The 24,652-nt window shown below is 27.4% G+C and overlaps 6 protein-coding genes across 13 annotated transcripts; 3 read left to right on the forward strand and 3 right to left on the reverse strand.

Annotated features, from left to right (window-relative positions):
* Positions 1-14: 14 nt before the first annotated feature.
* LOC117204564 (pyruvate dehydrogenase phosphatase regulatory subunit, mitochondrial) lies at positions 15-4,263 on the reverse strand. The gene is made up of 14 exons (XM_033442082.1): positions 3,711-4,263; positions 3,418-3,630; positions 3,184-3,347; positions 2,917-3,080; positions 2,644-2,827; positions 2,370-2,575; positions 1,999-2,314; positions 1,668-1,825; positions 1,443-1,591; positions 1,160-1,367; positions 959-1,048; positions 697-876; positions 418-618; positions 15-295 (listed from the first exon to the last, which is right to left on the reverse strand). Exons 1-14 carry the CDS (start codon positions 3,968-3,970, stop codon positions 86-88), a joined length of 2,703 nt encoding a protein of 900 aa, XP_033297973.1. The 5' UTR covers positions 3,971-4,263; the 3' UTR covers positions 15-85.
* A 605-nt stretch (positions 4,264-4,868) lies between these two features.
* On the reverse strand, positions 4,869-8,398 carry LOC117204559 (cell death-inducing p53-target protein 1). 2 transcript variants are annotated; one of them, XM_033442075.1, is made up of 5 exons: positions 8,036-8,053; positions 7,642-7,781; positions 7,393-7,549; positions 7,022-7,296; positions 4,869-5,363 (listed from the first exon to the last, which is right to left on the reverse strand). In XM_033442075.1, exons 2-4 carry the CDS (start codon positions 7,754-7,756, stop codon positions 7,191-7,193), a joined length of 378 nt encoding a protein of 125 aa, XP_033297966.1. In that variant the 5' UTR covers positions 7,757-7,781; positions 8,036-8,053; the 3' UTR covers positions 4,869-5,363; positions 7,022-7,190. The 2 variants fall into 2 exon arrangements, with proteins under 2 accessions (XP_033297966.1, XP_033297967.1); XM_033442076.1 differs by lacking the exon at positions 8,036-8,053 and adding an exon at positions 8,269-8,398 and having other exon boundaries at positions 4,872-5,358; positions 7,017-7,296; positions 7,642-7,777.
* On the forward strand, positions 5,668-6,066 carry LOC117204529. Its single transcript, XM_033442031.1, has one exon. The coding sequence runs from the start codon at positions 5,668-5,670 to the stop codon at positions 6,064-6,066; it is 399 nt and encodes a 132-aa protein (XP_033297922.1).
* Positions 8,399-8,602: 204 nt separating the features above from the next.
* Positions 8,603-16,176, forward strand: LOC117204555 (protein Jumonji). Its single transcript, XM_033442062.1, has 14 exons — positions 8,603-8,899; positions 9,046-9,073; positions 9,150-9,260; positions 9,472-9,641; positions 9,710-13,328; positions 13,412-13,637; positions 13,716-13,868; positions 13,945-14,143; positions 14,230-14,378; positions 14,560-14,869; positions 14,960-15,366; positions 15,444-15,542; positions 15,620-15,922; positions 15,999-16,176. The coding sequence occupies exons 3-14, from the start codon at positions 9,175-9,177 to the stop codon at positions 16,083-16,085; spliced, it is 5,808 nt and encodes a 1,935-aa protein (XP_033297953.1). The 5' UTR covers positions 8,603-8,899; positions 9,046-9,073; positions 9,150-9,174; the 3' UTR covers positions 16,086-16,176.
* Positions 16,177-17,412: 1,236 nt separating this feature from the next.
* On the reverse strand, positions 17,413-21,698 carry LOC117204557 (solute carrier family 35 member C2-like). Of its 5 annotated transcripts, none has more exons than XM_033442067.1 (8): positions 19,745-19,956; positions 19,525-19,657; positions 19,064-19,291; positions 18,777-18,991; positions 18,618-18,690; positions 18,298-18,550; positions 18,018-18,193; positions 17,413-17,904 (listed from the first exon to the last, which is right to left on the reverse strand). In XM_033442067.1, exons 3-8 carry the CDS (start codon positions 19,271-19,273, stop codon positions 17,551-17,553), a joined length of 1,281 nt encoding a protein of 426 aa, XP_033297958.1. In that variant the 5' UTR covers positions 19,274-19,291; positions 19,525-19,657; positions 19,745-19,956; the 3' UTR covers positions 17,413-17,550. The 5 variants fall into 5 exon arrangements, with proteins under 5 accessions (XP_033297958.1, XP_033297959.1, XP_033297960.1 ...); XM_033442068.1 differs by having other exon boundaries at positions 19,728-19,956; XM_033442069.1 differs by lacking the exon at positions 19,525-19,657.
* Positions 21,699-22,161: 463 nt separating this feature from the next.
* Positions 22,162-24,298, forward strand: LOC117204558. Of its 3 annotated transcripts, none has more exons than XM_033442071.1 (5): positions 22,162-22,191; positions 22,704-22,808; positions 22,870-23,205; positions 23,288-23,497; positions 23,584-24,298. In XM_033442071.1, exons 1-5 carry the CDS (start codon positions 22,177-22,179, stop codon positions 23,755-23,757), a joined length of 840 nt encoding a protein of 279 aa, XP_033297962.1. In that variant the 5' UTR covers positions 22,162-22,176; the 3' UTR covers positions 23,758-24,298. The 3 variants fall into 3 exon arrangements, with proteins under 3 accessions (XP_033297962.1, XP_033297964.1, XP_033297963.1); XM_033442073.1 differs by lacking the exon at positions 22,162-22,191 and adding an exon at positions 22,354-22,628; XM_033442072.1 differs by lacking the exon at positions 22,162-22,191 and adding an exon at positions 22,355-22,631.
* The last annotated feature ends 354 nt before the right edge of the window (positions 24,299-24,652 follow it).

Genomic DNA, 24,652 nt, shown 5'->3' on the forward strand with positions numbered 1-24,652 from the left:
GTGATTTATAATTGTCACTTATTAAATAATTTATTAAACTTTATATACATTATTTGTACAAAACTCAAAACTTATAATGTTAGAGTCAAACAACTTGATGATCACGTGTTGCATGGTAAGAATCCCTTTCCTTATCTGGAAATTTGGTTGGTAAATTAGGACTATGCAAATGACATTTTGCGGGAAATTTTATTCCCGCTACATCTACTTCGTAATCTCCTGACAATATATATTCATTTGTCACTTCTTGTGGACGTCCTTGTGAGTCAAAATTTTGAACAAATCCAAGGCAAACCTAAATAAAAATTTATTGATTATTATAAATGTTTATATTTTGTAATTTTTATGCTTTCAAAATTTACCAAAGTTTTATAATCATATAAATTTAGTAATCTGTTAATAACGTTAAATATGTACCTGCTTTTTGAATGTAAATCCGTAACCTGTAGTAGTCGTCATTCCACAATATTTTCCATTTCTAAAAATAGGTTCACTGCCCCAACACCATGTATCTAATTCGGGATCATGATCGTTTAATAATAGCTGCACATATTTCCGTTTTACACCTTCTTCGCGTTGTTTTAAAAGAGCATCTCTTCCAATAAAATGCACACCTTTCTATTAAGCATATAGCTTTAAAATATTGTTTTAATTAAACTTTAATATATAAATCATGCAAATTCTAAAGATAACTACATCTAATTTTACTCTCCAAGTTCGTCCACATTCCAAAGGAGTAGTAAAGGTGTCTAAATCTTGACCCCAAAATGCGTAAAATTTTTCAACTCGTAAAGCTCGAGTTGCATAGTAACCAGCATGTTTTATTCCATACTTAACTCCAGCATCTACTAATCTTGTATAAACATGTAATGCAAACTACAAATGTGTAATGTGTACATCAATAAAATATAAAATTCATAATTTAGAAAAGATTTTTTTATTAATTTAGGATACTAACTTCATTTGGAATATATAAGACATAGCCAAGTTCTCCAGTATGAGTTAAATTCATTGTGCGTATTCCATTAGCAAGACCAACATCTAACTCCTTTTCAAGAAATAAATGTGTGGTAAACATAATAAAATTAAATATGAATAATATAATATTAAATATGCTTATAATTAATAATAAATATAATTAATAATTAACAATAAATACCTTAAAAGTAAAAAATGGAAAGTTTTTGGGATTTAAGTCAGTATCTGTTAATTCTGATAATAATTGCCTAGTAGCAGGACCCATAATACAGATTGCTGTATATGCTGATGTTACATCAGATACTGCTACAGAACCATCTACTGGTAAATGACGATTAATCCAATGCTTACATCGAGTTTGTTGTATGGTAGGTGCAATCATCATATAACTTAAATATAAAAAGTCTAATTATATAGCTATATCTTATATCTTATAAGTTGTACAACTTATTTAAACAACTTACTGATTGGGAGCAATACGTGCTAAACTGCAATCATTTTCATAACCTCCACGATGATTTTGTAGACCTGTATGAATAATACCTCCTACTGGAACATCAACATCATTGGAACACAAATATTGTAAAAAATCGACTACTTCCGTTCCATTTGACTAAAACAATACATGAATTGAAAAATCATGTAATGCAATAATATATCCATATATTAGTTACAATAATCTATCATACCCATAAATCAATTTTAGTGAAAGAAGAATAGTCGCTCAGTCCAATTGTTTCTCGACATGCAGCATACTCATTCCAAACTGCTTCAAACCATGGTGGTTTACTGAACGTATTTGTATATGCTATCTTACATCTTTGAAACCCATCAATCGTCTCTAAATCTGTGTAGCAAAGCAATCTGTATAATAAAATCCAGTTTCTTCTTTTATAATACAGACACGTTAATAAATAATGTTTTATGAAGAATTTTATACTAAAAAATATAGAAATATCTATCTTCTAATATAAAATTTTTCATAGAAAATTTGTCTTTTATAAAAGAGAGTGAACCTACCATTATCACCATCTAATTGAAACCAGGATGGTCTCTCGTACCCCATTACTTGACCAAATATGGCACCAGCTGCTCGAAGTTTTGGATAAATTGGAGACATTCTTAAATTTCTACCAGTTTTAAATTCATGATGTGGATATTGTAGAGCATAATGCATGCCAGGAACTTCTTTTACTCGATCACGTAGGAATTTACGGTTGTTATGAAGTCCCAAAAATCGTGACACATCTAATTCATACATATCTAAAGATGTTGAACCGTTAACTATTAATTCTGCAGTTGCTCGACCAACTCCACCAGCTGCTGATATACCCACCTATAAAAATTATATTTTTGTATATCTTATAATTTCATAACTTAAGGTAACTTACCGTTTTCATACCAGCAGCAATATAATAATTACGTATTTCTGGTGCTTCACCAACTATCCACTTACAATCTGGAGAAAATGCTTCAGGACCATTACATAATTTTTCTAAAATAGCATTTCCTAGACTTGGAATTCTATAAAGCATTTGTTCAAGTAATATATGAAAATGGTCCCAATCTTCTGGCAGAAATCTTTGCTCTGTACCTCCTAAATTAAAATTTGTTGCATATTTAAATCTATATAAGGTCAATAATAAATAAAAATCTATATCTAACCAGGTATTGTTCCATCTTCAAATGCTGGTTTTGCAACTGGTTCAAAGCCACCAGCTAATAAACTTCCGTTATTTTCTCGAAAATAAATATATCCATCTAAATCCCTTATAACAGGGGTCATAGGATCTAAACCATTAATTGATTTTGTATGCAAATAATAATGTTCTACAGGGTGGAGAGGCACCTAAAAATAGAATATATTTAATTCAGATTATTTATAAAAATTATATTTCTTTCTTATATTCACTAATAACAGTAAAGAAAATATTTAACCTTTACATATGGCTCGCTTAATTTTCCTACATTACGTGCCCAAAATCCAGCGCAATTAACAAAATGTTCACATTCAATAGTACCATGTGTTGTTTCTACAGCTGCAATTCTACCATTTTGTGTAATAATTTTAGTAACTTTACAATTTTCAAACACTTTAACACCTAAAAGTATTAGGAGCTAAATGAATTTTACAATCTCATTATAATATGAAATTAAATACATATTCTTATATCCTTTTTTACTTTCATGAAAAACTGTAAACACCTTTCTTTCTTGCCTCTCCTATTAATGTTAAACAAATTTGATATGGATCTCCCACTCCATCCCCTGGGATCCATAATCCACCAACTAAATCATCTACTCGTAATAATGGACATATTTCTTGTACTTGCTTTGGTGTAATCAAATGACATTCAATATTGCGGGAACTAAAAATATTCATAGAATGATCTACATTTAATTAATTTTATATACTACTACAATTAGTAATTGACTCACATAGACTGTGCTTTCATTCGTCTAAATACAGTCATACGATCTCTTGTGCGTGCTAAAGAAAGACTACCACATTGTTTCCATCCTGTTGATAAGCCTTTTTTTTCCAATGCTTTATATAATGCTATGGTATTCTGAGCTAGCTTAACTTGTGCCAAACTTGGTTTAAAAGCTCCTACTAATCCTGATGTATGCCAGGTTGTTCCACCTCCTAATCTAAATTTAGTCAAAGTAAATAAATGAAAATACATTTTTATCCAGTCCAAAATGGACTTACAAAGTCTGCCATTTCATACCTGCCGCTTTCTACAATAACAGTTTGAGATCCTAATCCCATAAGTGAAAGATGATAAGCAACTGCACCACCCATAACACCACCTCCACATATAACAACTTTTGTTTGCTTAGGAAGTGGGTCATCAACATCTTCATTTGTTTCTACAGTAGTTTTTGAACTACTATGTCTTATTCTTTTGTTGTAGTTGTAAAAAGCAAAATTATTCCATTTTGTCACAAATTTATTACAAATTAATTTAGAATGATGCCACATTGTCATAATGTATATAGATAGAACTTTAATATCTTTTACTAATTTTCACGTAAAAACAATATAAATATACATGTATATTTATAGATCATCACGTTTCTTTTAAGGTTAGATTGTTATAGAATGCGAGACTGTTCTCTGAACTATCGTTTCATTAATTGTCTTCAAACACTATCAACTATATTATGTTAACATTTAATTTACAAAATTCAAAATACGTTTAGTCTTTAATAAATGTCATGTTCCTGTAAGTTTTTATGAGATCACTTAGATAAAATCGGTTTGAAAAAGAAATAAGTAGTTATAACCGATTTATATTAAATAAAAGTAAAAAATTTTATTTGAATTATAATTTTGAATGTTATATAATAATACAGTTTTGAAAATATAAAAAAAATGTTTAACTAGTAAAAGTCGACGAAAATATGTAAAGGCAGGCAAAAATTACTTAGGACATTAAATTTTATTCATTTTGTTTATAATATTATAATTTTATTAATATAGAATACACTGCTGAACATTTTATATAAAAGCATATATATTACACTAAAGTAATATCAAAAATACAGATTAGTTAATCAAATATGGTTATTTTTACAATTATTGTTATTTATGACTACATTTTATGACTACACTTTTTTTTATGACTATTGTAAGAATTAGTCTCTTCTATAAATATACAAGTAAAAATTACTATCTTATTCAAAAATACATTTTTGAGATTTGCTATTAGTATAAATTATTTATAAAATACCTATATTAATTTGTATTTATACATATATAGGCACTCCATTGAAAGGCATTAATTACATAATTTATGGAATATCAACTTTTTTTACATTAATATTATTAATTGATTTTATTTTTAAAATGTAACTTTTCTGTTATATGTTATAAAGTATTTATTTCTATTTGAAAATATATAAATTTTTATAAGTGATAAAAAGACAGCAGTGTACATTATTTCCAAAAATAGTTATTTTCATAAACTTCTTCATAGACTTCATAGACTTCATAAAAACAGGCACAAATTGTATAAATTTATCATCTTTAACAATTTAAAAAAATAGATTTTTAACAGTACTTGCATACACAATAGTACTTGAATATTACCTCATCTAGAAGTAATTTTATAAACATGTTACATATGAAAATTTATATTATGTACTATTTGTTGTAAACAAAATTATCGATGAACCTTGTTTTCATTTGTACATTCTGCTCAATTATTTTATACTTTTATAATGAAAAAGTTTCCAAATATAACAAATAAATTGAATTCTAGGAATTTTTTCATTTAATATTTAAATCCACGAATATGTTTAATGATTCCCTTTATGAAAGTAAATATCAAATACTTTTTTTATATAATTATGTGCAATCTTGCATTGTGCATTACATACAGGGTGGTTGGTAACTGGTGGTACAAGCGGAAAGAGGGTGATTCTACGCGAAAAAAGAAGTCGAAAATATAGAATAAAAATTTTTCGTTTGAGGCTTTGTTTTCGAGAAAATCGACTTTGAATTTTCGCTCGGTACGCGTACACTTTATCACGTCTCATTATAACGGATCTCACTGTAGATCGTTGTCTCGATTGACGTTATGTTGATAAACACTTACAATGTGACCGAAGTGTTTTCCTACCTATTAACTTACTATCCGACTTTTATCGCTATCCACTATCAGTACCTATTAGTCTACCATCATGTCTACATACAGCAATCGGGAATATACGGACATGACACTTTCGTTAGGTGCGTGTGGTGGTAATGCATCAGCCGCAGCTGATCATTACAGACACCGGTATCCCAATCGTCGACATCCTGACAAACGTGTTATTCAAAGAGCAGAACGAACCCTCGACGAATATGGTTCTTTTGAAAAACTTAGACGACATGGTGGTCGTCGACGACGCGTTAGTGTAAATGTTGAAGAGCAAATACTAAAGGACGTTTTGGAACATCCTGACATAAGTGCAAGAAACCTTTCTTTGCGGTATAATCTTAGTTGCTTCACGATTCTTCGAATTCTACACGAAAACAACTTACATGCTTATCATATCACCAGAGTACAAGGACTCATGCCTCATGATAAGATTTCGTGAAAGGCATTTTGTCATTGGTTGCTTCAACAGCATGCCAACGATGCAGAATTTCTGTTAAAAATTTTATGGACCGATGAAGCGAAATTTACAAGGGACGGCATGTTCAATGTCTATAACATGCATAATTGGCAAAATGAGAATCCTCACTCTATTCTTGAAACACATTTTCAAGTAAGATGGAACGCAAACGTCTGGACTAGCATAATCGGACATCTAATTATTGGGCCATATTTTTTCGAAGGAAATGTAACGTTAGCAGCATATTTCGATTTCTTACAAAACAAACTACCGGAATTATTAGAAGATGTACCGCTGAGAACTAGAGAAAGTTTAATTTTTCAACAAGACGGTGCACCGCCACATTTTAGTCGTCATGTGAGAGATTTTTTAAACCAACATTACCAAGGCTGGATTGGTAGTGCTGGAACAATGGCTTGGCCACCACGCTCTCCTGACTTAACTCCGCTTGACTTTTATTTATGGAGCCATATTAAATCAATTGTCTATTCTGAAGAAATCGCAAGTTGCGAATAATTGAAAGAAAAGATTATTGTAGCCTTTCATACTTTAAAACAATCGAATACGTTAGAAAGTGTTCATAGAAATTTAATTAGAAGAGCAGAAGTATGTGTTCGGCAGAATGGGCAACATTTTCAGCAATTTTTGTAATAATAAACTTTATGATTAGTTCATATTATTTCATTATGTATTCCTAATTTTCCGTTACGGCAAAAACAAACTTAAACTGCGATAATATCCATCGAGACAACGATCTACAGTGAGATCCGTTATAACGAGACGTGATAAAGTGCACGCGTACTGAGCGAAAATTCAAAGTCGATTTCCTCGAAAACAAAGCCTCAAACGAAAAATTTTTATTCTATATTTTCGACTTCTTTTTTCGCGTAGAATCACCCTCTTTCCGCTTGTACCATCAGTTACCAACCACACTGTATATCAAACTTTCATGTGAAAAATATTTGAAGCTGATTGTTTATGTTCCAAACATTGCAAATATTTGTTGAAGATAAAAACTAAAACTTATTCGTTATATATGTATATATATGATGCAATTTTCAAATGACTTCAAAGTGAAATGCAATAGATACTAGTATTGTGTTATCTTATCTCCTATAACGTCCCAGATAAGCTTTACAGTTAGGGCACCTGTGATGAATATCCATACATTCATCAATACAGCATGGAATTAAACAGCATCCCAACCAACATCTGTTGAAGATAATATACAAAATAGTAATATAATAAATTACTGAATAAATAAATTAAAATACTGAATTGGTAATTGAAAAATATTTTTGTAAATACCCCATTAATGCAATTATAACCCCAGATATATAGGCAATCATGCCAGGTTCTGTCTTTGTTGTAGTATCTATTTCTGCATGGCAATGTGAACAAATTGTATGTGTTGATCCTGGCCCCAGTGGAACAATTGTTGTTACTATAGTTGGTCCAGTTGTGTCTATAAAGAAATAATAAAGTTTTTAAATTTATTTTCTTAATTAATTAGTTAAATTGTAGAGTTCACTATAAAAAAATAAAAATGAGACATACAAGTTTCTGCAGATGTGAAAGGGCTAGCAGGTGGAACACCACCCATTGTTTGTGAATAACCAGGCGGTACATATGGAGGTGATTCATAAGGTGGTGGTGATCCATTATTATACATGATGTCTTATTTATAAATAGTCTATCTATAATTAAACACAATTATGTAACTATGTATAAACGAATAACAATAGTAATAATCCATATTTTTAATCATACTTAGATGCAAATAATTCAAAATTTGTATTGTATTTTAACAAGATGTAAATAAGAATAATTGTATATAATATATGTTATATTATATCTAATATGACATATTTTTGAAAATCACTTAGAAAATTAAATTATAGAAATATCATCACATAATCAAGTGTCCAATTAATAACAGAACAATTTTTACCTTATAAAATTATTAAAAATTATTAAATATACAATTTAAATACTACAGTAAGTTACAAATTATAATTATTCATTAAGAGAAATATCAATAATAATCGTATCTTAAATATCAATTAATTGATTGCGAATAATGTCAGGCTGACATTTCACTTTATTTGAGTTAATGTATGACAAGTCGCAATGATCTTTTGTTAATGTTTGTCTAATTACAAAGTACGCCATAGTTCTTCCTACCTTACTAAAACAATTATAAATTAAACACTAATTATTTAAATAATGTATGAGTAATTTCTAAATATAGTCCATGTGTATAATTTTAATAGGTTTGAAGTGTAAACACGAAAAACGTAACAAATATTCTTATGCACATAGATATATAGATGGCAGGATAGAGGTTTCATGAACATTCCATTGAAATTAATATCTCTGCTAATATCGATTATTTAAAATTTTTCAATTCAAATATTGTTTTTTAATCTTTCTTTTATGTAAACTAATTTAATAAATAATGAATAAGGAATTTTTGACATATGTAAGATATGTACATAAGAAGGTGCTAATAATTTCTTCTACACATGTTTTATATATTTTTTCTATTGGTTGAATGCTTAATGTAAGTAAAGCAAACCGTACTATGTTCAACACAATACGATACATGCAATGTGGATAAGTCTTGAGAAATCAATATCATTTTATGGTGCATATCTATGTATATCTACATCATAGATCAGAACGTGGTATTTAATCTTGTTTGACACAATAAACAATCGTTCGCTCAGTGTAAAGAACAGATGTTAGGTGGTTTTATGCATCATAAATTCTTAATTATCTAATTTAAATGAAAAATACTTTGAAGCATTAAAAGGTTATAGAAGAACATAAATTCTTAAATTTTATATTTTTTCTTATTGAAATTTTTTATATTAAATATTTGTTATTTGTAACAATACTCGTATCTCATTTTATATAATATAATGTTTTCAAATATTTTTTAACTTCTTATTTTTTTAGTTTTTGTAAAAATGAAGATATTGATCAGGTAATAGTTTAATTTTCTGTAATCAAGTATTAATGAACATATTTCTATATCAAATTTTTGTGGTTGTTTTTGACAGAAGTATTTTTTAATAAAATTGCAAAATGGTGTTAAGTCGAAATGATAAAAGAAAAAGGAAAGAAGGAGATTTGGTGGATCTTATGGAGCCACTCTCCGAATCTCCAAAGAGGTAAATAAATAAACATTTTAACATAACTAATGAGTAATTTGCTATAGACTATTTAATATACATTTTTTGTGCAATATATGAATCTAAAGATGTGCAAATATGTTTAAGATAATTATATTCTTTAAATGATTTAAAAGGGATTTTATTTAATTATGATATAATATAGCTTTTATTTTTATTATTTATTTTTTACATATATTGTTTATTGTAGGACCAAAGTACATGCACAAAGAAAATTTGCACAAGGTGCAACGACAGTTTTCAATCCTTCACATACTCCTATCAAGGATAAAGAAAAGACTAAACCAGCAGTTATAACAGAATTAATAACTCACAAACGACCAAATACAGAAGATTTCTTGACATTTTTGTGCTTTAGAGGTTTTTAAAATTTTACTTCATACTTAATTAATTTTATGTATCAATAATTAATTCGAATCTTTATATAGGAACTCCAATTTTACCTCCAAGCTTAAATTTTTTCAATGTTGGAAGTAAAAAGGAAAAGCCAGATACTAAGCCAGCACGTATAGCAACAGATAAAACTATATCTTCAACTAGTACATCTATTGAAAATCAAAAACCAGATTCAAGTCAGAAAAGTATCACAAAAGTGAAACCTATTATTACTGACAAGAAGAAAGTCTCAAATACAATACAGAAAAATATTACAACATTTAAAAGTACTACATCTACAGTACAAGCACTCAAAAAGAAATATCAAGAACAGCGTCTTGCTAAACAAAGAATCAAAAATAAATTTAAAACATCATGTGTTATGAGAACAAGATCTTGTACAGAACGAACGTTATTAAAATCTGTAAACAAATTAGCACCCAGAAAATTTTTACCAAGAGTTGAAACTAAGAGACTTGGTTTACGAAGTAGTGTGCTTGCAGATAAAACAAAAACAGGTCCTTCAAAAGTTAAACCTGTATCATCTAAACCAAAGAAGAAAGTTATAGTAAAACAAAAGAATAGTGATACATCAAATTCTGATTCTACATCTGAAGAAGAAGAAGAAGGTCCCTTGGAAAAATCAGTTCCACAGATGAAACGTACAATTCAAAAGGCTGTGCAAAAAAACATATGTACAAGAAGTAAATCTGAAATGAGAAGAATTACACGTTCTCATAGTGGCACAATTTCCCCAAAAAATCTTTGTAGGAGACCAACAAGGAAAACTAAAGAAGCAGCTGCTGTATATATGGAAATTCTTGGACGGAAACTCGTAAGTCCTGATTTAGAAAATGATGATAATGTTTCTATGGACAGTTTTCCAGAATTACCAAATACACGTAAAACTACTCAACCAGAAAATGAAATCAAAACTAAAGTAAAACAATCTGTTACAAAAACAACTACTAAAAATAGAGATAATAAGATTACTTCTATTCATAATACATCAAATAAACGATTGGATAAGACCAAAACTAATAAAATTGCTTTTAAAAGTAAAAGATTAATAAGAGTTCACAAGTATTGTGAAATTGATAGTGATGAAGAATCTGTAAGTTCTAATGCCACTAGTAATACAAGACCTGTTACAAGAAGAAGTTTAGGAAAATTAAATAAACCTGTAAGTCGATATCTTAGATCTTCTACTAAAAATATAACTACAAGAATGGAGATTCAAAATAATATAAGTATTAAATCAAAATGTCAAGTTCAAAATAATGCAAAATTTAATAAAGAAAAATTTGTAACTAAACGTAAACGAGAACAAAGCTCTACTAAATCATTACCTGAAAAAGGTAATGGACTAAAGCAAAAAGAATTAAAAGATACTGAATTTGAAGGTACAGATTCTGATGAAGAGACATTAGGAATGTTGCTCAATAAATTAAAAAGAAAGAAAGATGATAATGTACAAAAAGAAATTGTTAATAAAAATAACAATCAAGATATTGAGAATAAAATTGAGCAGTCTTTAAATGAAAATTTTGTAAAAACCGACCTTTCAAAAATATCAGATGACGAAGAATCTTTTCGGGGATTTACAAAGAAAGCAATATCCAAAGTATTAAATTCTTGTCAAACACATGTTAATGTTAATCTTCTGACCACGAAAAAGACCAGTGATAAATTAGAAACAGTTAAAATAGAAAATGAACAAAATTCATATGTAGCTAATAAAAAGGTAGATAAGGAATTGTCGAGTAATGAACCTTTACTAAGCATAAATTCTCCACCAGTATTAAATATACCATATAATCAGCATCTTCAAAAATCTGAAAAAGATAAATCAGAGTTACCTGATTTAATATCTGATGAAATAGAACAAGAAATATCAACAAATACTGAAAAAGAATGTCATCATAAAACAGAGATTTCATCCACAAATGTTATAGATATGTCTTTATCAACATTGCATGTAAGGAAGGAGAAAGTAAATATGTCGACTGAACAAATTGAAAAATGGTTAAATGAAAGTTCATTTGCTAAAGAGGAAAGTAAGTTAGAAATGGAAAATGTGTCTACTTTTAAATATGATGTTTGTGAAAAGAAGACTGATGTATCACATTTATCAATTTCAACAAAAATTCAACATTTGGTAAGACCAGTTAATGTTACACTTTCTAAATTAGCAGAAAAGGCTAATGTAAAAGATCGCATGAATACATATAATAAATATGCTCCCATTATAACAGGAGAATTACAATCTGAAATAAAACAGCAGAATGAGTTTTCTAATATTAATATTAATATTAACAAACAGAATACATACTTGAAAGATATTAATAAAGGGCGGAACATAAAGCCAAATAAAGACTCATGTCCTGGAGAAGAAGGTGATAGTGCACTAAAACCTGATCAAAATTCTACAGATAGTTCTAATGAAAAAAAGATATCAACAGAGAAGAAAACCATATTTCAACCAAGAAAACCCTTTTTACCAAAAGTTAAAGAACGTAAAACAGTAATTCCTAATGCAAATGCATTTTCTCCAGAAAATGAAAGCAGTGTTTATGCATTTGAAAGTGACACAGAAATCCCTGTTAGTACTCCTTTTAGACGTAAAGTTCGAGAATCTAATAAATCAAACGTGATTCATAATCTATCCCAGATGGATGTAACTAAATCTGAAAATAATACAAATAAATCTGAAAATAATTCAAATAAATTTGATAACGCTCCAAATAAATCTGAAAATAATACAAATAAATTTGTCAATAATGCAAATAAATCCGAAAATAACATAAATAAATCTGCGAGTGAAGTAAATAAAGATGTAGAAGAAATAATAAAAGATAATTGTGAAATGACAATATTTAAAGAAAATTCCATCAATAATTCTGCAAAAAATGAAAATGAAATAGTAGAAATAAAAAATATATCGAATACAACATTAAATGTAAACAAATTTGAATTACCAAAAAATTTTGCAACTTTGGCTAATATACAAGTTTTACCATTAGATAAATTAACAACAACTTGGAGTAATGTAAATTGTAGTACTTCAATAGCTGTACAAGTAAATCTTGATGATAATGCACAAACGCAAAAGCAGATTGGAGAAAGTGATACAAATCAACAAAAAAGTACAGAGATATCTACTCAGACTGAAAACAACAATGAAAATGATGATGAAACTGATGGTCAACTGTTTTACATACCTTTACAAGCTGTCACAAGAAATGGACCAAATTTAGTTCAAGGACAGCAATTAATTCAAGGTGTAGCTGTAAAACTCGGTACTGAAGGACCAAATGGTCCTAATCAAAAAGTTCTTTTAAGAGCAAAATTGGTTACTAAACCTCCATCATCAATTGCACGTTGTCCTCCTGTAGGAACAGTACAGCCTACAACTCGTACTCCACCTAATTCTACTTTAATAACAACTGATCATTCAATACCATCTACTTCTTCAAGTACAGTATCAACTGTTACTACATCTAATTCCGAACTTCAACCATCTACTCCAAATAAAAATGAAAACATGGTACAAATTGCAAATAGGCAAAATATTGGAACTGGATTAAATATAGGAACTGAAAAATTGCCAAAATCACCAAAAACTCCTAGAGAAAGAAAAACCTCAATTGATTCAAATAAGAATGGGAAAAGGTAATACAAGTTGAACGTAAAAAGAATTGCAGCTTCACTTTTCACTTTATTAAATACATTATTATGTATTTCTAAAATTTTAGATGTCAGATCAAAGCAAAACAGAAGGGTTCTGAAATTTATTCTCCCATCAATAATGTGACATTTCCAAGTGCAAAAGATGAAAATAATGAAGCACGATTAGTTGAAGCTCCAACATTTCATCCTACTGAAAAAGATTTCCAAGATCCTTTAGAATACATAGATAAAATAAGGCCAATTGCAGAGAAATTTGGAATATGCAGAGTTGTACCACCACCTAATTTTAAAGTAACATTCATTAAAAGTTGTTGCATAATTAAATGTATATATTTACAAAATATAAATACATTCTTTTCTCTATTTTAGCCGGAATGCAAAGTATCAGATGATATGAGGTTTACTGCTTACAATCAATATGTACATCGTATGTTACATAGATGGGGTCCCAATGTGAAAGAAATGATGGCTATAAAGAAATATTTAGCTACACAAAGCATAACATTAACTCATCCACCTTGGGTACAGTTTCATATTTATGATTTTTTTCTACTTTCTTTAATGTGTTTATTATTTCAATTCTTTTTCTTTCTTATAGATTGGTGGTATGGAAGTTGATTTGCCTCATTTATATCAAACAGTTCAAAGTTTAGGCGGATTAAAGGAAGTGATTGAAAAGAAAAAGTGGCAGAAAGTAGCTGATGGGATGAAAATACCAAAATCTGCTCAAGATCGTGTAACCAAATTGGATGACATTTACTGCAAATACTTATTACCATATGATACATTATCTCCAGGTATTTGTGCATAAATATAGAAAATATAGTAATATAAGAAACTATAATATTTTAAAATTATTTATCAATAAAATAATGCGATTTAGAGGAACGAGGTAAATTATTTGATGAAGTCGAATCTGAGTGGATGAAAAGAGAAAGTAGAGTTTTACAAAGGCAAAATGCACCAATAAGTGAAAATGAAGAAGATGAAGATGATGATAGTTCTGACGAAATTGAGGAATGCATCGTTAAAGTGAGAATTCTAAAATTATAATCATAACCACATAATTTTCAGTTCTTCGTGATTTATATAATATATTGTATATATAAATATTGTATATATAAGTATTGTATATATAATATTGTATATATAAATATTGTATATATAATATTGTATATATAAATATTGTATATATAAATATACAATTTTACAGGGTAGAAACATGCCGTTAAACGCTTTTTATCGTATTGCACGAAACACACAACGTATGTGGTTTGGTGAAAATCAACGATCTGGAAACGAAACAGAAGGCGCTTCTGCTGATGAGGTTGAAAGTGCATTTTGGAAACATGTTGCAGAAAGGAAAAGACATGTTTGTGTACACGCTGCAAGCATTGATTCAAGTGGACGCGGTTTTGGATTTTCGGTTGCTAAAAATAGTCCGTTCGCAAGACATCCATGGAATCTTAAAGTACTTACTAATAACGCTGGCTCAGTACTGAGAGCTTTAGGTCCTATAATGGGTATAAAGCATTTCTTTAAATTTGTATAACTAAAACATATGTTATAAATTGATATTTTCTTATTTACAACCGTTTTAATTTTATTTGCAGGTGTGACTGTACCAACACTTCATGTGGGTATGTTATTTAGTGCATGTTGTTGGTACCGTGATCCTCATGGTCTTCCTTGGATAGAATATTTGCATACTGGTGCTAAAAAAATTTGGTACGGTATACCCGACGAACACAACAATAACTTTAGAGAGGCTCTTTCAAAAATGGTTCCACGATATTGTAAAAATAAAACTATATGGCTGCCATCAGATACAGCAATGGTTCCTCCAGAATTATTGGTTAGTAACGGAGTATCACTATGCCAGACTGTTCAGGAACCAGGGCAATTTATAGTTGTATTTCCTAAAGCATTTACATCAAGTATATGCACTGGTTATGTAGTATCTGAAAGTGTTTACTTTGCACAACCATCCTGGTTAGAAACTGCTGAACAAGTATTTAAAGTAAGTGAATAACATTCCTCTATTTTTATTTTACATATTTTATAGAATGGCAAAATAATTTTAAATAATTATTATAGGATATACAAGATAGTTGTGAACCATCAATCTTTTCATTTGAAAGATTATTATTTAATATTATTAATGACTCTAGATCTCATATAGAAGTATTAAAACAGGTAAATATGAGAGCTAATAATTATGAGATAAAAAATGTAAAACTACATATATGATTTATAAATAATTATATTTGCAGATTCTAGCAAGTGTAATTAAAATTCGTGAAAAAGAAATAGATTATCGTAAACAATTAGAATCAGTAGGTCTCATAAACACAGAAAGATTACCTTTACCAGATAGTGGAAAACGAAAGAAAGGAAAAAAAGTAAAAGAAGATGATGGCGACTTTGAATGTGAAACTTGTAGAGCTAATTTGTTTGTTTCATTAGTGAGTAATTCACAAGATGACAGTGTTTACTGTTTACCACATGCATTGCAATTATTTAATAGAAAGAAACAAATTTTAAAACATTGTACTCTAATGTACACATACAACGAGGTAAATATGTTTTTTTAACTCAAGTGGCTTTTATAAATAATAATTTTATTTAAAATAATTTTTATTTTCGTAATAGGAGGAATTAAATGATTTGATCCATAAACTAGAAGAAAGAATTGAAGCCAAATCTAAAAAGACTAATCAAATCAAACAAACAAAGTAAGGGGTTTACAAAGTTATTTATTAAATTACATACATAGCAATTATTTATTAATCTATCTAATAATAATTACAGAATTTTGTTTTATATATATATATATCATATTTATTATTTTTCTCATAATAATACAATTGTATAAAAAAATTTGTTTCGTAATTTTAAAAAGAAATCAACTTCATTATTAGTATTAGTATAGTATTAAAAAAATTAAATAATTTAATGTGAACCTCTAATGAAATCCCTAAGTTTCAAAATAAAAAGATTACTTTTACCATCTGTAAATCGTACTTCTAATTGCAAGTACGATACCAAAACACATATTTTTTGCATTTTATTCTCGTATATTATAATTATAAATATAAACTATATATAAATTATGTTTCAATAGTTTACAGAGTTATAGAAACATAATCTTATTAAATATTTCTTACAATAGACGAATTCCATAGGACTTATTTAAGAATTAAATAAATAATAACATATAATAGCATACTTATGTATACAAAGTTTATTACGAATACTTTAAGATTATAAAATAAAAATTATAACATTCTCAATATGAGAACATACATATTAAATAAATTTCTTTGACAAAATACATTATTATTATCCTTATGCAAATTAACATGTATATCATAAAATCAAATAAATTACCATAAAATTACATAATTATATGAAGCATTGTTTTTATACTGTATAATTAATTTGTATAATATTAACATCAAATTACATAAAATACGATTTATGAATATAAAAAATTAATAACCTCTTTGTCTACTGTAATGTTTTTGTATATTTGTCCTTATAATATTATAAGAATAATATTAAATAACAATAATGGCTGTTCACACAAATTTTGATTAAAAAGTTGTTAATTAGATATACCTTTTTTTTAAATTAATAATAATTTATAAAATGTACACAGTTTTTCAATGTTTACATTATCATCTATTATTATGCTGTGTATTTCTGGAAGTCTTGTTATTTGTATATAAATATATGTATATAGCATAAATAAGATCAAATGTGAAAAATACTACTAAATAATAAGGTATAGTTATGCTATTTTTAAGCAAGGAACTAATAACACAGGCTGTAAGTAAATAATTATAAAATAAATTTCCTTTTAAAGTTATTTACTATACATATATGTACTTTGTTTTATATATGTATATTATTTGCACTCTTTAAGTTTTTAAGTGTTTAAATAAAAATTTGTTTGTTTTTCGAAATAATATTAAAAAAATAAATTTATACATAATTTTACATGCATAAATAATATCCTTAAAAATAGGACATAAATAATAATTAACATTTTCATTGAAAATTAAGGATTATAAATTTAATAATTAAATTGAGGTGTAAAAATATGTATAAAATGCGAGAAATAGTATATAATTAGATATGGAATGACTTTTCAGAATAAATAAATTTTATGTCCTTGTATATCAATGTTAAAGTTTAGACTTTACTGTTCCCTACGTTGCAATATATTAGATAGTATCTGAGTAGAATTCTCAGCATGTTTAACTGTATCATCTTCATCTGAACTGAATTCCGCGTTTAAAAGATTTGTTAGCGATGTTGATTTTTGAGTTAACAAAGGTAAATTTGTATCGATTACCTCTTCAGTTTTAAAATTATTACTTGAAAGAGAATTTACTTGTAATTCCAAATTTTCAGCTTTTTTGTTCCTATTGGATAATGCTTTTTGTATCGTATGAATTGTGATTCCACAAAGGCACATTAACAATCCTACAAAATTAAGATGACTCATTTGATCACCTTCCCATTCAACAGCCAAAATTAAAATAAATATTTCCTAGAAAGACAATAATTTAAAAATTTTTACCCAAATATTAATATTTTACTTGTATATTCCAATATTCAATAAAGTTATATAATATTATGTTATTTAATATGTAGTTAATTTACCTTAATTATGCCAATAATTGAAAGTGTAAGACTAGAAGTATATGTAACAACTAAAAATTCCATAACTTCCATATGGAAAGCTATAATAGCACTTCCAAATACAGCAATTATAGTCATTGTAATAGTTTGAACATCATTCCAATCTGTATTTTTAAAACTATTGTATAGATGAGATCCTAAAAATAATATATTTTTTTACCTTTTTCAAAAACACAGTAACATAATATTTACATATACAATTTAAAAAAAAAATATAGCTATACATTTTACATATATATACCTTCAAACCATATCATCACTGGTACAATAGGTAATAACATCCATAACTGCATATAGTACATCATGTCAATTGGACTTTTCATTCCAAGTTTAGATTTTTGCATAACTAGTTGTGTCATAGTCCACCGAATACCACTTAAAAATGATGCTAAGAGGCAAATTACAAATCCAAAAACTTCAAATTGTGTTGATTTATAAGTAAACATAAATAAACCTCCTGATATCATTACTACAATACATGATAATGTCCAAGACTATAACAAAATTATTTCTTTAATATATTATATTTGAAGCATTCATATGGGAAATTAATATTACTACCTTTTTCTCCAACTTCAAAAAGAGTGCAAATCCAAGAATAAAAATAATAGAAGTCGATTTTGTCATAGTATATCTAAATAACAATATAATTCATTAATACTATCACAAAGTCGTAAATATATTTTATTTTGTTCTTAATGTAGAATATTAAATACATACAATGACATAGTAATTAATGAAATTGCCCAATTTGATAGACCTATATCAAGGCCACTAGCTATGCCAATTGGCATAACCATTCCTATTATGCTTTGTAAAGGAAGTTTTAATTGTTGTTGTTTCTTCCAACATGTTTTAATACATCTTATTGAGGCAGAAAACAAAAATTTTATTAATAAGTGACATATCACCACAACAAGTGGAAAATGAAATCCCTAAAAAATGAGTGCATATATAAAATAAAATCAAATAATAAACTCTTATAAATCACAGGTATCTTCACTTACATATGTATTATAAAGCCATTGTACATAAAAAGTTAAACCTACAGACAACACAAAATAGCACAGAATTAATATGATAATTTGAAAAGATTTTTTCCAAAAAGATACTTCTTTTTTAGACAGATTTGGAAACTCTTGGACTGGTTCGAGAAAATAATCTGATGTATCATCTGTATCTTTTGCAATTTGATATTTTATATGTGATCTTGTCATACTTCAGAAAAAAATAATCTGTAATGACAAATTTACGATATTAAATATAGTATTAAAAATGTATAAATAATATATTCATTTACTACATAACACAGTTAAACATAAGAAACAGTGAATTATTAAATGGTATTTGCAGAATACAATTCTTATTTTAAATCAATAACACTTTTAATTAAGATTCACGATTTATGATAACATTATGCAATGTAGTAAAATATAACCGAATGTTATAACAAATATGTTAAACGTACCGTCTTAGAATTCTTTAAATACATAAAAAATACTCATAAATTGTTATGTCTAACTTAGACATCTGTTATTTTAAGTTATATGTTTAACAAAAGAAATAATTGTGTAACAATGACGACAGAATTCACATTCATTCTGTAAATTTATAATGTATTTAAAATTACAAGTGAGAACATTAGAAAGAAAACAAAATTAAAGTACATACATATCGTTATCACTTACTTCGATGTGACATACGATATACATAAACGTGAAGTCATGTATAAACATAACCTAAAAATTATAGTAGACAAAAATGTGGCATATCACAATCTGATAAATGCATATTATCACAGTAATCTTCTTATCATTTTGAAATTTCTTATGGTGGTAAACTTATTTATAGAATTATCTATACTTTGGCTGAGTTTTTTTTAAAAACCTTGACTTTAAAGTAAACACAAATACTTAATATATCCTTACTTTTTAATAATTGGGTTATTTATTATCCGGCACATCCATTAATTAAAAAATTGACACCAATTTTAATGTTATAAAAATTGAATTTAATTATGTACAAAATATAAATATTAAATAAAAATAGGGTCAATGTACACAAAATAATTGATAGTTATAAGTAGTAATAAATACTGTACATATTTAGTTTTCTATTTAACGCTTCTGATGAAAATATACAAAGTCAATAATCATATATTTTTATTTTAATGTATATTTACACTGAGTAACAACATCATATAATAAATTCAAATATGTTTTATATTAAATGTTTTGTATACAGATTGAATATTTTTCAAAATTATTTTATCCTTATTTACTCAGTGTAAATTAAACATACACATATTATTGTTCTTTATTTTATAAAATATATTTTAAAAAATTAGCAAATAAAATTATTTATCAGTTAAATGCAAACATTATATACTTTATATATATATTACATTCATTTATCAGAGTAAGAGAAATTTGATACTTTTACTATGATTTGAAGACAAGCTCCAGATTTAAATTAAGAAATGTACAAAACTCAATGATTCCAAATATATGAATTAAAATTAATTCACTGAAACATTAATATATTATATCATTGATGATAGTATTTTTCATCTATTCTACTTAATTGGATTGTCTTCAATTCATGATGTTATATTCTAAGACAAATCTATCGTATACATTAATTCATGAATACACATATACAGGATTATTAAAAAAACAGTATATTACAGTTATCCTAAATATTATATAACCAATTGCATATTTTTATTACACATATATAATTAACCACTTTTTATTTATATGTTATCTACGATCACTGCGTCCACCATTTCTGTACCCCCCACGACCACGAGAATTAGTTTTTGTTGCAACAGATGTTTTTGTTGTTGAATCACCAGAATATCTTGCAGATCCCCCTGGAAGTCCTGAAGTATTACCACTATTTCCACCAGTGCTATTATTATTATTGTTTCCACTCTTTGTTGTTGTTGAACTACCAGAAGTACCACTAGCAGGTGTTGTTGAATTACTTTGAATTGTCTATGATAAAATAAATTAATACTAATATTAATAGAAGCACTAAAAGTAGCTACACTCTTTGTAAAATTAGAAATAAATCTATTATTAATATCTAATTAAAAGCAATGAATATATTGCACAACATACCAATGGTTGCCTTCCAGGTTGGCCAGTGATATTATTTGCATTTCCATTATTTGTAATAGTATTGTTAACATTACTACCAGGTGGACCAGAACCACTTTGATTAATCATTTGTTGCGCTAAAGCAGGATTTGGTTCACTCATGTTTAACTGTTCATTTATTACCATACAAAATTCACCAATTTTTTGTATGTCTCCATTTTTTCCAGAATACAAAGTTAAGCATTGTCTCCAAACAGAAGCATAACCTTTTGTTAATCTTACAATATCCCCTGGTACTAAAAGCTGTCCAGGTTCGTCCCAAATTGAAACATTCATGCATGCTGTACTGTCTGCCACTTTAAACGTTCGAACTTCGCGGTTTTCTTTGGTAATGGTAGGATGACCAACTTCCAGAACAATAAACACTACATTAATGTTTTTTTGACCCGGCCGTATGTCTTTTATCAATACGTATTCCATTGTTTTGACAATCAATATGCACTTTACACTAGCACTCTTTACGAATAATCACCTATACGTGTATATTTGAAAATACGTCAGATATACTTTGTTACTTTACGTACTATTTAATTTAACTTCCCTATTATCTTCAATATGTTGTTCGATATCGTATAACTACATCAATTTCTTTCTACCAGTACTTAGAATGACACTAGTGAATGTTCAAAATATTTGGTTGCGTAAAGTAAGAAAGAAGTTCATTAGAAAGGTAATACGGGTGTTATGCTGTTGGTAGCTGGTAGAATGAATATCGGCCATCTTATTTTAGTACGTCATATAGACACTAGTTTCGCTACTGTCCTATAATATGCGCGTCATCGAAGTAATCTGGCAGCAGCTGGTTGTAACATGAATATACTGTTATTACTACGTAGGGTAAAACTGATACATCTATTCGAAACATCATATATGTGTATTATATGCATATATGCAAATACATGATTATCTATACATAACTTTTATACATATATACGTAGCAACTGCATATAGAATTTATGCATACATTAAATGTATGTACTTTAGTTTATTTTTTTTATAAGAATAAAAAAAACAATTTTACTACTATACAAAGTATACATATTGTTTGTTATATATGAAAATTATATTTAAATCCTTTCAATTGAAACTTTATGTTATGTCGATTACGTTATGTTTTTTAAAGAATAATATAGTCTGTTGAAAAATTGCGAATGAATTGGAAATGAAATTATTTTTCATTTAACAATATGTAGAATGTAATTTAACTGTAGATCTATGAAATTTACCTAGTAAAAGATTCAAAATCTATTCCCTGAAATTTGTCATATCAGTTAGCAAGTTAGGTAAACGCGTTCTACTACTACGAAGTTTGTGTTCCATTCGATAATTATTCAAGAAATAAAAATATTTTTAAAGATCTGCTTATTTTTGAATGCCTATCAATGTTAACCCAGGGAGATAATCATAAGTAGTAATATTGAACTTCTTTTTATTATGACAATATTAGTTTAAGAATAAACTAATGTCAACATTACACTTTTAGATAATGGACGTGGACGAATCTCTGGATCCGAAAGAATTGAAAGTTACCCTCGAAACATATAAAAAATTGGCGAATGATTTTGCAAATCATGATACGATTTTGAAGGTAGGAAATTTTTCAAAATTTGTTTATACTTTATTTTTATAACAAGGATTACTGATTTTAGGATAAAACAGTTTTGTCGTATGTAGCGTATGTCTTAGAAGTACCCGATTTTGAGATTGTTAATTTGAGTTTAGATATTTTGGAGTTATTTGTTAAAAACGTGGATAATTATGTACACATAACCTCTACTTTTGGAGTTCGTGAAGCCTTGGACGCAATTATAAATAAGTACAATGTAGATAAACCAAAGATATCTAAACGAGCACAATGTATAAAAGATGACATAGAAAGAATGAAACCACCAATATATAATTTACGTAGCAGATGTAAAAGAGTTATAGAGCCTAAAAAGTTAAAGACTCATGTGATTGTATTACATGTTCAAGGCTTATTACCGGTAAATACATACAGATAGTATGTATATGTTTTAATTTTATGTATTTATTATTTCATAAAAATTATATATGCATATGAAATAGGAAACTCGTGCAGAGTTGGAGGCAATATTAATAAGAATCAATGGACTAGTTTCTCTGGTAGTTGATGTAGAACATCAGCGTGTTACAATGCGTACTTTAAGTTATGTTACTGCCAAACAAATTGCAGAAGCTATCCAAAAAAATTCTGAGAATATGGAAGCAAGATTGGTGACACGAAATAAATTCAATCAAGAGTATCTCGTTAAATTGGTAAATATTTGTACAGAGCAAAATTTCTAAATTATAGGATTAAAATGAGTTATGATTTTTTTATTAACAATATATTTAATCATAAGATTCATACTGGAAATAATGGTGATACTGAAGACATGCCAGACTACTTACCTGAAGAAGATGAACAAGAAGATGAGAAAGAGGGAGTTGTATCATTATTGACTGGATTAAGACAAAGTGCTTCATCATTGTATAAATCCACTGCAGAATTTCTGCACAATTCATTTTATTGGTAAATTTGTAAGCTCTAGTATATTAAGTATTATTTTTTATTCTATTACTAATGAACAACTTTATAAAAGTAGAAAATGTTTGAAACTATAATTCTTCATAAACATGTTTTAATTTTTATTTATTTGACATATAATCTCAAGTTATTCATTTTTCATGACAGTTAATATAATACTCAAATATTCACTATATTTATTAAAATAGACTGAATATCTACTAGAAAGTGTAAATAAATTTAGTTTTATTATATGTAATAAAAATTTGATGTCCACGTTTAATGTTTGTCCTCAAGTAAACTGTACATATGTAATGTATTAAATCTTGTAATTAAGTAGAGCTATAAAATATAGAAATTTCAATATGATGATCTAAGTGATTAGAACTTTCACATGTTCAATAATATAATAGAATAAAAAACATAATCATTAATTTGATAAATGTGAACAAGATTCAGATCGCTATTTTATGTCGAATGGATATTGAAACAGTGTTATACAGAAAGAAATTTATTTCAAATTATGTTAAATATATATAATAATTAAAATATTACGTTGTTTGTATGTATAGCAACTTTTATTGCTAGTAAGGTTTTTCTACCATAATAATATGTATACTTTGTTGTTAAAAATAGGCTGTGCAAATATTTATTGTATTTTGATAAGTTAATATATATATACTTACATGTAAAGTAACATACTACCACATAGCATCATTTTTCTTTACAACATTTGCTTTTCACTTAAATAAAGATTTCAGATCATATATATATTTTGTTTTCAAATGTTAATGCATATATAAATAATTAATACTTTATAATTTATATAAAAATAGTTTTATTATAACAAAATCAAATTATCTAATAAGTTTACAATGTTATTAAGGTTTGTAATTAAATTGCAT

Source organism: Bombus bifarius, unplaced genomic scaffold, assembly GCF_011952205.1.
Source record: "Bombus bifarius isolate JDL3187 unplaced genomic scaffold, Bbif_JDL3187 scf7180000007978, whole genome shotgun sequence".
Lineage (NCBI taxonomy): Eukaryota > Metazoa > Arthropoda > Insecta > Hymenoptera > Apidae > Bombus > Bombus bifarius.

What these genes read in the sequence shown, in the direction of transcription:
- LOC117204559 (XM_033442075.1), bottom strand. Translation starts at nt 7,756, where the DNA reads ATGTATAATAATGGATCACCACCACCTTATGAATCACCTCCATATGTA. An exon ending in TTTCACATCTGCAGAAACTT is followed by an intron (nt 7,550 to 7,641) that starts GTATGTCTCATT and finishes ATTTCTTTATAG; the next exon opens with ACACAACTGGACCAACTATA. An exon ending in GTTATAATTGCATTAATGGG is followed by an intron (nt 7,297 to 7,392) that starts GTATTTACAAAA and finishes TATCTTCAACAG; the next exon opens with ATGTTGGTTGGGATGCTGTT.
- LOC117204555 (XM_033442062.1), top strand. Translation starts at nt 9,175, where the DNA reads ATGGTGTTAAGTCGAAATGATAAAAGAAAAAGGAAAGAAGGAGATTTG. An exon ending in CATTAACTCATCCACCTTGG is followed by an intron (nt 13,869 to 13,944) that starts GTACAGTTTCAT and finishes TCTTTCTTATAG; the next exon opens with ATTGGTGGTATGGAAGTTGA. An exon ending in ATATAGAAGTATTAAAACAG is followed by an intron (nt 15,543 to 15,619) that starts GTAAATATGAGA and finishes TTATATTTGCAG; the next exon opens with ATTCTAGCAAGTGTAATTAA.
- LOC117204529 (XM_033442031.1), top strand. Translation starts at nt 5,668, where the DNA reads ATGTCTACATACAGCAATCGGGAATATACGGACATGACACTTTCGTTA.
- LOC117204564 (XM_033442082.1), bottom strand. Translation starts at nt 3,970, where the DNA reads ATGACAATGTGGCATCATTCTAAATTAATTTGTAATAAATTTGTGACA. An exon ending in TTCCATTTTTTACTTTTAAG is followed by an intron (nt 1,049 to 1,159) that starts GTATTTATTGTT and finishes TTTCTTGAAAAG; the next exon opens with GAGTTAGATGTTGGTCTTGC. An exon ending in GATTTACATTCAAAAAGCAG is followed by an intron (nt 296 to 417) that starts GTACATATTTAA and finishes ATTTTTATTTAG; the next exon opens with GTTTGCCTTGGATTTGTTCA.
- LOC117204558 (XM_033442071.1), top strand. An exon ending in ATCATGATACGATTTTGAAG is followed by an intron (nt 22,809 to 22,869) that starts GTAGGAAATTTT and finishes TACTGATTTTAG; the next exon opens with GATAAAACAGTTTTGTCGTA. An exon ending in ATGTTCAAGGCTTATTACCG is followed by an intron (nt 23,206 to 23,287) that starts GTAAATACATAC and finishes CATATGAAATAG; the next exon opens with GAAACTCGTGCAGAGTTGGA.
- LOC117204557 (XM_033442070.1), bottom strand. Translation starts at nt 21,640, where the DNA reads ATGGAATACGTATTGATAAAAGACATACGGCCGGGTCAAAAAAACATT. An exon ending in TTTTGAAGTTGGAGAAAAAG is followed by an intron (nt 18,551 to 18,617) that starts GTAGTAATATTA and finishes ATTTTGTTATAG; the next exon opens with TCTTGGACATTATCATGTAT. An exon ending in CAATTATTGGCATAATTAAG is followed by an intron (nt 17,905 to 18,017) that starts GTAAATTAACTA and finishes TTGTCTTTCTAG; the next exon opens with GAAATATTTATTTTAATTTT.